The following is a 10,819-nucleotide window of genomic DNA, read 5'->3' as shown; positions in this document are numbered from 1 at the left end:
CCCCAAGGTGGTGGACTGACTCTGTTGGTAACAGACCACTGCCCAAGTTAAGTGGTGAAGCGAAGCGAGAGTCCCTTAACAAGGGTGGCAGTGCTGTTACCAGGAGGGTCGGCCCGATGCTGGGAGGCTTATCAACATTGGCACCTATGTAGTTTCCCTACACTTGTGCTAATGGTGTCTTTAAAAAGAAAAAATGTACCTTTAACCCAAGGCTTGCCTCCACGTAGTGCTGCTTGACAGATTAGTCTGTTTTCAGTGTTGATGACTTTGGCATCATCAAGGTGAAAGGATAAAGGTAGGTTCTTTTTGTGTTTTACAAAAATAAAAAGACACCATTTGCACACGTGTAGGAAACTACATGTGTGCTAAGTGGTGAGGGGGAAGCAGCGAAGGGAAGGGGCTGTTGGCTGCCCAGGCAACTCAGAATGCGGGCTTCTATCATACAATACAGCTCACATTCCGAGTCTCCTGATTGGCCAGCGCCTGCACCCAGGGTGCTAATGCATGCTAGACCCTTGCATATACACTGCTGCTCACTTCCACCCTCCCGTATAACTAATCACTCAGAGTGTGCAATGAGGCCGAAGAAGACGACGTGAGCCACACCATTGCATGAAAGGCCATCACCTCTACACTGTGACTCACATACACCCTTTATTATAACCAATAACACAGGATGTGTAATTGCCCACACCTGAGGCCGAAGAAAAATAAGTGGACCCTTCTAGTGCACGAATGGCCAGCTCGTGTACACTACGTTTCACTTCCACCCACAACATGGCGCGTATCTGAGGCCAAAGAAAGAGAAGTGGCAAAGCGGCAACTGCAGAGGCCAAAGAAAGAGAAGTGGCAAAGCGGCAACTGCAGAGGCCAAAGAAAGAGAAGTGGCAAAGCGGCAACTGCAGAGGCCAAAAAAAGAGAAGTGGCAAAGCGGCAACTGCAGAGGCCAAAGAAAGAGAAGTGGCAAAGCGGCAACTGCAGAGGCCAAAGAAAGAGAAGTGGCAAAGCGGCAACTGCAGAGGCCAAAGAAAGAGAAGTGGCAAAGCGGCAACTGCAGAGGCCAAAGAAAGAGAAGTGGCAAAGCGGCAACTGCAGAGGCCAAAGAAAGAGAAGTGGCAAAGCGACAACTGCAGAGGCCAAAGAAAGAGAAGTGGCAAAGCGGCAACTGCAGAGGCCAAAGAAAGAGAAGTGGCAAAGCGGCAACTGCAGAGGCCAAAGAAAGAGAAGTGGCAAAGCGGCAACTGCAGAGGCCAAAGAAAGAGAAGTGGCAAAGCGGCAACTGCAGAGGCCAAAGAAAGAGAAGTGGCAAAGCGGCAACTGCAGAGGCCAAAGAAAGAGAAGTGGCAAAGCGGCAACTGCAGAGGCCAAAGAAAGAGAAGTGGCAAAGCGGCAACTGCAGAGGCCAAAGAAAGAGAAGTGGCAAAGCGGCAACTGCAGAGGCCAAAGAAAGAGAAGTGGCAAAGCGGCAACTGCAGAGGCCAAAGAAAGAGAAGTGGCAAAGCGGCAACTGCAGAGGCCAAAGAAAGAGAAGTGGCAAAGCGGCAACTGCAGAGGCCAAAGAAAGAGAAGTGGCAAAGCGGCAACTGCAGAGGCCAAAGAAAGAGAAGTGGCAAAGCGGCAACTGCAGAGGCCAAAGAAAGAGAAGTGGCAAAGCGGCAACTGCAGAGGCCAAAGAAAGAGAAGTGGCAAAGCGGCAACTGCAGAGGCCAAAGAAAGAGAAGTTGCAAAGCAGCAACTGCAGAGGCCAAAGAAAGAGAAGTGACAAAGCAGCAACTGCAGAGGCCAAAGAAAGAGAAGTGGCAAAGCGGCAACTGCAGAGGCCAAAGAAAGAGAAGTGGCAAAGCGGCAACTGCAGATAACCTCATCTAAATCTCAGGTACAAAAGCCGTAGAGGCGGTGGGGTGTGTGTTGTAAGATAGGCCTCTTTGCTTCAGCTAAAGTTATCTCAAAATAAAGATTAACCATATGCCTATGCCGTAAATCTTCCCTAACCATCCACTAGCTACCTATCCTACCCTATCTCGTAACATGCCTTCAGAGGTTACCGTCTCTAAATAGTAACATCCCCTGTATTAAGATTCACTACTGACTACTACCACATTGCCAAGACCAAATATATCACCATGCTTTGCTTGTTGCTCAGCTGACTAATGCATGCAATCTAGCAGGGGTCTGCAACCTATGGCGCTCGAGATGTTTTGGGTGATTCTAACCCCAGGCCCCCCTTAAATTCCCATTTGAGGGGTTTATAACATATTGATTGTAACATATTCACAGGCTTTTTTTGGTACCGGGGAAGGTGGCAATGGTAGATTGACTGCCTGCAGCATATCTGCATCAGAGCTATCAGTAAGGGTGAATTCGATGGGCATGCAAGTTTTACTACTCCTCAGGTCATACATTTGTGTACAATTTCAAACTTCAGAAGCAGGGCTCTGCGGAAAGACTTCAACCTGGGATATAATGTTATGTTATGTTATGTTATTTTGCATTTATATAGCGCCTTATATACCATTGGTATGGTCTGAAGGCGCTGGTAGGTTGAACGCCCTTGGGAACCGAAGTTCATATCAGTAGAGAGAGTAGAGAGTCAAAAGGTGCGTGTGAGCACCGGGTATGTGTACAGCTCGTGCGGTATCAGTGTAATAGCTGCATTCTAGCAGTAGGTGTGGTGGTTGAGAGGTCAGGAGTATGTATTTGTTCTGGCAGGATTTATCCAGAACGGATGTGGCTGCGTTAGGCCTGAGGAGAACGCCTCGATGGGGGGTGTGTAACCAGCAGTGATTACTTTAGAGTGATGTGGAGTGAGCGGCGAATGTTGCTATGAGAACAGTTATACCGAATGGTATCATAGTATCTCTGTGTTCTAGTTGAGTGGTGATGTAAGGAGAGAGTAATCGTGTTGGTGAGATATGATGGGATTACATGCCCTTTCAGACATTTCTAAATTCACAGAGAGGCTATTCGCAGGGAGGCTATCGGGCACAATTCTAAATTCACAGAGGCTATTGGGCAGCTTCTAAATTCAACTTTTCACAGAGAGGCTATTGGGCATACTTCTAAATTCAACTTTTCACAGAGAGGCTATTGGGTACACTTCTAAATTCACTTTTCACAGAGAGGCTATTTGGCACACTTCTAAATTCAATTTTTTACAGAGAGGCTATTGGGCACACTTCTAAGTTCAACTTTTCACAGAGAGGCTATTGGGCACACTTCTAAATTCAACTTTCACAGAGAGGCTATTGAGCACATATAAGAGTTTTCTAGGTCGGCCACACACTCCTGGGGAAGTATTCACTGCTGCTATTCAGTGTGCACTCATGCAGGCTACGGGGTTATTTGAGAACGCCCCACGCTCCTGTACAAGCTTTATATAAATAATCAGTATTAGCACAGTACAGCCCACCTTGTATCTGGGAAAGTGGACATAGATAAGAAAGAGGGTTGTGTACTCACCCTTTCTGTGGTGTCAACTACAAGATTATAATGCGGGGCACTCCCCTCTCCCCTCCTGCCAAACTGCAAAACTGTGATTCACAATTCGCACACCGCGTGCGCTCTGCACTGTTTCCATGTTTAAAGGAAGCAGGTCGACCTCCAGATAACAGACAGCACCAAGGTACTTCTCTGTACCAACATTCCAGTCATGATCCAAGTCAGGATAAAACCAGCGATTCATCCTGCAAAACTGCGACACACACTTTGCACACCGCACACCAAGTACTGCCGAAATATACTCCTATGTAAGAACATACTTCTGTTGGTTTGGCCTTTAAAAGTGGCATGTCACAATACAAAAACCTGTCTAAACAGGTTTCAATATAAACCAGTCTAGACCCATAAGAACACTTATCAAGCTACAGTAAAAAATATAGAGGCTGCTACACCAAAACCTCAGTCTAGCGAGTTAACACTACTTATCGTGCTTGTTGTTTCAAAGATGCCGAGTAATATATGTCCTACCACAGTAAAAAATGGTTAGATTGGCTGCACCAAACTGCCAGTCTAGCCAGGTAATGACACACATTACCAGTAAAACATGCAAAGTCAATGAAGGATGTGGCAAAAATGCTCCAGTGATCCCATTCTCCCAAGCCTTACACACATGCACACACACATCCACTTTCACCCACCAGTAACTCACCCATGCATCACCTCTCACATTCATTCACACTACATTCACCACACAAGCACACACCCAACCCCCACTCATAACATTCAAACACACACTACCACATTGATACTCATTCACCCACCAGTCACTGACTCACACCTTCTCTTACACCCACTCATTGCATTCTCTAGACAGGCATGCACACACCCACCCACCCAGAACATTAAAAAACCCACCATTGCATTCACACCTATTAACCGACCAGTCACTCACACCTTCTCTTATAGCCAGTCATTGTATTCTCTACAGACACCCAGCCACCCACCCACCCAGAACATTCAAAAACACACCATTGCATTCACACCCATTAACCGACCAGTCACTCACACCTTCTCTTATAGCCAGTCATTGTATTCTCTACAGACACCCAGCCACCCACTCACCCAGAACATTCAAAAACACACAATCACATTCATACTCATTCACCCACAAGTCACTCACATTGTCTATTATATCAACTCATTGCATTCTTTACACAGGCAAACACTCACCCAGAACATTCTAAAACACACCCTCACATTCATACTCATTCACCCACCAGTCACTCACTCACACTGGTCACCTGGCTACACTCTGATTTCGGGCCCAGGTTCCTGACCGCCCAGTTGCACACCGCACTGCCTCCCAGCATCCCTTGCAATTGGGTCTGTATCTGTAAAGTTACAATCTCCCTACCTGCACTTTTGGACACCTGCTGTCTGCACTTGCCCTTGCACCTGCCACTTGCTGCACGCATGTCTTGTTATTGTTTTGATCCCATGTACAGCACTTCCCTCCTCCCCTTTCCTCTGCAACTTTTCCCCTACCCCACCCCTGCCCTGCACTTGCGCAATCTCAATGTCACTTGGCCTAGTAAGATTGTTGTTTCTGTTGTTGTCTCTATCCTCCCTCTGTTCCCTCTTCTTTGCCTCATCGCGCCTTGAAACACTTGTGTATAGGTGCGTTACAAATGCCATATCATATCATATCAAATCATATCATATCACACACCCACCCACCCTGAACAAAAACGCACCATCACATTCTCATTCATCCACCAGTAACTCACACCTTCTCTTACATCCACTTATTACATTCTCTACACAGGCACACACCCGCCCACAACATTCAAAAACACACTATTACATTCATACTCATTCCCCCACCAGTCACTCACTCATAGGTTCTCTTACGTACACTCATGGCATTCACTACACAGGCACACACCCACCCATAACAAGCACACCATCACATTCATTCTCATTCACCCACCAGTCATTCACTCACACATTCTCTTACATCCACTCATTGCATTATCTATACAGGCACACACCCACCCAGCTAGAACATTCAAAAACACACATCACATCACATTACTTCTCATTCACCCACCATTAACAAACATACATCTGACACGCACTTCACGCATGCAAAATACACATCATATTTTTTTTTAAGTCTTCTTAACTTTTTCTTCCAGGACACCCTCAGCTCAACCGTGATGCTCACAAACCGAAACCAGGAAGCTGTGAGAGCTTCCTGGTTCCTGTATGTGAGCTGCAAGGAAGCTGAGGGAGAAGGTGTTGTAGCTGAACGTGGCATGCGACAGTTCCAACACCAACCCCTACTTAGCAGCTCATCGGCCCAGCAGTCATCCTGATGGGTGAGGACTGGGCCAGGAACCCACCAGACCTGGAGTGGCAGGGCCCCCCGCACCGCTGGGACCCCCCACTACACCAGGAGCTTCCATTTTTTATTTCTTTTGGCATTGCAAGAGAGTCCCTGGGGTTACAACTGCGACCCACAGAGGTCGTGGCTGCGACCCCTGGTGACCACCAAATGACGTACCTGTGAACATGTCAGTTTCACATCCATGCAAATTCTGCTTAGCCTATCCACTGCCTTCAACACAGTCACCATTTAGTCCCTCATGCAAACACTCTCGCGCTTGTAATACGGGACACTGCCAGCAACTGAATTGGCTCCTACCTCTCTAATCATTCCTTTTTTCCTTCTTATTATAAGAAACATTGGCATCTTTGAGTCTTCACCTCTCCCAGTAGATATACCTCAAGACTCATTCTTGGGCCCTCAGTTTTTGTACTTTCTGCCCCTCCTCCTTTGGGTTCTCCTACCACCTCTGCAAAAGGTAACCACATCTTCTCTCCTTTGCCACTGTCTTCTCCCTCTGGGTCCCCAACTTCCCCACCGCAATCTGTCACTGGAAAGGAAGTTGTTGTCTTATGCTCAATTCTTCTCACAACAAAGTTATCCAACTCCCATTCTCTAGCACTCCTCACCAAGCCCTCCTCCCTTATCTCTTTTTCTCCTGAATTCCTGATATCCTTCCAATAGACAAGAAAACATTGGTCTTTAATGACTGTGATCTGAAGCTCAAGCACTTTATGACCTCCACATTTATGTCACCAGGTTTAAATTTTTTAACATCCACACACTCCCTCCTCACCTATTACTCTGCCAAAACTCTTGTAATCCCCCTGGTTCTAAGTCATTTTGAAGACTGTTCAAGCCTCCTCATATGTCTCCCTTGCTACTCTTTTCTTACCCTTAACAAAGTACTTAACCTTGGCACACTCACTCCGTATATTTCTCAAAGACTCCTGACCCATCTCTATGCATCGCTTTCATGCTGTTTGGCTATCCATGTACAATTGATTACTCTACAAAGTTCTTCTCGTCTCCAAATATATTCATAGCCTTGGGCTCTTACCTGTCTTCCTCCACTGCTACAATTCTCCTTTCTGAACCCTATTGTCTGGTACCCTCCTCAACCCGTCTGTCTCTTTACTGTCCTCTGTACCCACTTGCTTTCACTCCTTCTCCAAGCTTGCCTCTGAGTGTGTATGTGTTTTTTGTGTGTACGCATGCGTGCGTTTGTGTGTGTGTGTGTGTATCTGTGTGTGTGTGCACGTGCGCACGCATGTGTGAGGGAATCTGCAGGTGTAAAAGGATGAGTAGAGGTGAAAATGCCCACTCAGCACTCACTCTTTTTTTTTTTTTTATTTTTATTTTTTTATTGTTTAATCAAAAAATAAGATTTTACAATACAGACTGTAAGTTCTATTATCATCGTTATCATCAGAATCTGAACCTTTGCCAGGGTTTTTCTCTCTTTTGTTGTTAATTTCGCGCAGCGTTAGTCTATATTATTACATCATCCATTTCATCTGGTTCGGTTGTCTGTTACTTATCGTTTTCATTTAATAGATTAATTTCGATGTGTCGAACCATTTGTGCCATTGCAATTTGCCATGTGGTTTTTTCCCCTCCTATTAATCGACACCACCATGTCTCTTCTTCTGCCAAGATATCAAACCCTGCCATAGGTGCAAGATATTGTGATCTGATGCTAGCTGTGGCTGGGCAACTCATGATCAAGTGCCTTAATGTTTCTTTTGGAGGGTCAGAATTGTTTTCGCAGAAGCGGCATCCATTTGTTATTGCTTGTCCACGAATATGTAGGATCTCCCTTGTTTTATATAAGTTTAGCCGTGCACGCAGAATTGCATTTCGTATGTGTTTGCTTGGGCATTGATTTACATATCTTTGTAACTCGTTCCTTTTTAGAGTATTACCAGGGAGATGCAAAGTAAGTTTCAGTTTGGTTGCGTTTTCTATTGTCGTAGCCCAATCATTGTCTTTTAGTTTTTTTAATATTTTGCACGGATTGCTTATGAGCTCTTGATCTTCAGATCCGATGTTCTTCAGAATTAGTTGGTTTTTGTCTTGCCAGTCATTTAGCATTTTGCATTTTCTGCTATCCATTTCGCATTTTAGTAGCCTAAAGATTTTGTTATCGTGTGCAATTTGACATTTTGTGTACAGCATGAGGGAGTTGCAGAGGACTGTACATTCTAACGATAGTAGGCTCAATTCACGCCTGATTGCTGACCCTGATACTGAGGGTGGAAGATGTAGTACTGTGCGCCAAAACAGCACTTCCAACTTGGACCACAGACCTATTGGTAAGGTGGGCATTGCTTCTGCACCATACGTAATTGTCGGTACCACTTTCATTTTGTAGAAATTAATGGTTGGTACTAGGGAGAATTTTCCAAATTTGCCATCCACAAATTTAGCTTGGGCAGCTAGTTTTTTGGTCTTTGCGTAAAGTTCTGCCTGCATGGCTGTTTCTCTTTGAGAGCTGTCCATTAGTACTCCTAAGTATTTGCATTGGGCAACGGTCTCGAGATTGATTTCTCCCAGATGCCATTTGAAATTATTTCTTTGTTGATTTCTTTTTTTGTTTCCGTTATTTTGAAGAATCATAACTTTTGTTTTACTCGTGTTTATTTCCAAGTGATTTTTTGTGGCGTAAATTTGGAGAGCGTCAAGTTTTCGCTGCAGACCTATTTCCGTCTGATCAAATATGGTTAAATCATCGGCGTACAGAAGGTGCCCGATCTTCGTTTGCCCCAACTTTGGCGGGAATGCTCTAGTTGTTTCATTTATGCAGTTGATATCGCCGAAGTATGCCAAGAAGAGTGCAGATGCTAACGGGCACCCTTGTTTTACACCTCGTTCGCTGTAGATTTCGTCTGATAGCAATCCATTACGATTCAAACGAACTTTCATTGAGGTGTTGCGATGTAATGCTTGGATCGGAGCAAGTAGTTTCTCAGGACATTGCCACGCTTTTAATTTATCCCATAATATTAGTCTTTCCACTCGGTCAAAGGCTTGAGTAAAGTCAATGTATACAACATATAGATGGCACTTGCTTTGCAGTGCGTTTGCTTTCAACGTGCTGCATAGTAAGATGTTGCAAGTTGTGCCTGCGCTTTTTTTAAATCCCGCTTGAAAGGGGTCACTGCACTTAGCTCCTGCTGCCCATTTTAAAAATTTGGACATAAGGAGTGAGGCGTACACCTTACCCATTACATCCAATAAGGCAATCGGGCGAAAATTCTCGGGATTGTTCATGTTGCCTTTTTTATAGATTGGGATGATTATTGCTTTGGTCCAAGAATGTGGTATGGACTGAGTTTCTCTACAGCGCCGAAATATGACACTCATTAGACTTGCCCACTCTTTTGGGTGACTTTTTAACTCTGCGTTTGAAATCCCATCTGGGCCTGGGGCTCTAGAGTTTTTTAGTTTAGTAATGATATTCATGATGTCATCTTCTTGTTCTAAGTCAACCCAAGTTACTATGTTTGCTTGTTGCTCTTTGTCTGGTGTGCGTAAAGCTGATTGAAAAACTTTGGTAAAATGCGTTACCCAAGTCGCTTGATTGATATTATTTAAGATCTGATTATTCAATGTTTTGTCTGCGTCCTTTATTAGAGACCAGAATTCTCGGCTGTTGTTGGTGACGAGAGCTTTGGTTATCTTCTCTGCATCCGCTTGATATAGTTTGTGTCGATGAAATTTCACCCAGTCCTTGTACCTTTTCTTTATATCATTAGTGGCATGGGAGATATCTATATTCGAGGACTTGCGTATTTCTCTTAACGCTCTTCTGTAATTACGCCTTGTCTCCACTAACTCCTTGTTGAAGACATGTTTGGAACTTTGGTCGGAGGCTGATCCGTTTCCTCGTTTTTGATGCATGTATGGAATCAGTAATGGTTGATAGTCTATTCAATCGGTGGCATCTAAAAATTTGTTTTCGATGTATTTCTTTGTTACTTCGCAAATCTCTGCAGGCTTTATTCTTAGTCTTGAGCCTTGTGCGTTAGCTTCAATTTGAGTGTTATAATGTATGTTTATTTTGCTAGTTAGAGACCAAGCTGTTTCAAGTAGGTTGTGGTCACTCATAGATGTGCGATGTATCGTAAATGCTTCAATGATTGGTAATAGCGACTGAGATACAAATATGTAGTCAATAGTGGCTGTTGCGGTTAAACGCTCCCACGTGGGTGGCCTATCTAATACTGGAAATACAACGTCTAAGTTATGAAGACCATGTGGCTCGCAAAACTTCAGCCCTTCTTTCCCTCTTTGTACTGATGCCTGTTGTGCTGCCGTTGTTGATTTTTTTGTCTCGTTACAAGTGGCGTTTAAATCGCCACACATGATGATATCTGCTGCAGGGTAGTCAATCATTGCAGTCACCAGTAGATTCTCGCACATATTAATGAATCTTTTTGTTGTAATTGCCGCTGGATTCCAGTATCCGTTAGCTATGACTACGTTTCTTGATTGTGAATTTTGGTTATTCTGAACTTGCACCGAGATTACAATTGCTAACAGAGATTGGTTTGTCAGTAAGATTTTATCAATTTTGATTCTAGTTCCGTTGCGACATGCTATCTGCAATCCTGAGGTTGGACGCCCCTTGCTTCCTCTGCTCGCCGGGACTAGAATGATTTGATATCCTTCCAATACTGGGGTTGTTTGAAGCCACGTTTCCTGTAGGCAAATGATGTCGTATTCCCCTAGGTTTGGGCCACCTGGCATCGTTAGGTGGGAATAACCTCGGGTGTTCCAGGAGCATAGGGTTAGTCGTGTCGGCCTTTCGTTTGGCGTGTCGCATGTAGATGGGCCTCCTTTCGTGGATTGCTATTGATTCCGATGGTTTGTGAGCATTTTGGGCAACCAAGCCCATAGCCTTGTTTTGATATTTCGAGATGTGTCTGTCTTTGTTTGTGCGCTCTTCTGCAGCTCCGATGTTTTTAAGACCGTTGTATTTGTTGGTTT

The 10,819-nt window shown here is 44.6% G+C and overlaps 1 protein-coding gene across 1 annotated transcript; it reads left to right on the top strand.

Annotated features, from left to right (window-relative positions):
- The first annotated feature begins 676 nt into the window (after positions 1-676).
- Positions 677-1,762, top strand: LOC138567730 (uncharacterized abhydrolase domain-containing protein DDB_G0269086-like). Its single transcript, XM_069646205.1, has one exon. The coding sequence runs from the start codon at positions 677-679 to the stop codon at positions 1,760-1,762; it is 1,086 nt and encodes a 361-aa protein (XP_069502306.1).
- The last annotated feature ends 9,057 nt before the right edge of the window (positions 1,763-10,819 follow it).

The sequence above is a fragment of the Ambystoma mexicanum genome, chromosome 2p, assembly GCF_040938575.1.
Source record: "Ambystoma mexicanum isolate Mex_15411 chromosome 2p, UKY_AmexF1_1, whole genome shotgun sequence".
Taxonomy (NCBI): domain Eukaryota; kingdom Metazoa; phylum Chordata; class Amphibia; order Caudata; family Ambystomatidae; genus Ambystoma; species Ambystoma mexicanum.
Note: the sequence above shows the minus strand (reverse complement) of the source record. Positions and strands in the feature narration are given on the sequence as shown.

Coding starts and splice junctions, on each gene's coding strand:
- LOC138567730 (XM_069646205.1), top strand. CDS start 677: ATGTGTAATTGCCCACACCTGAGGCCGAAGAAAAATAAGTGGACCCTT.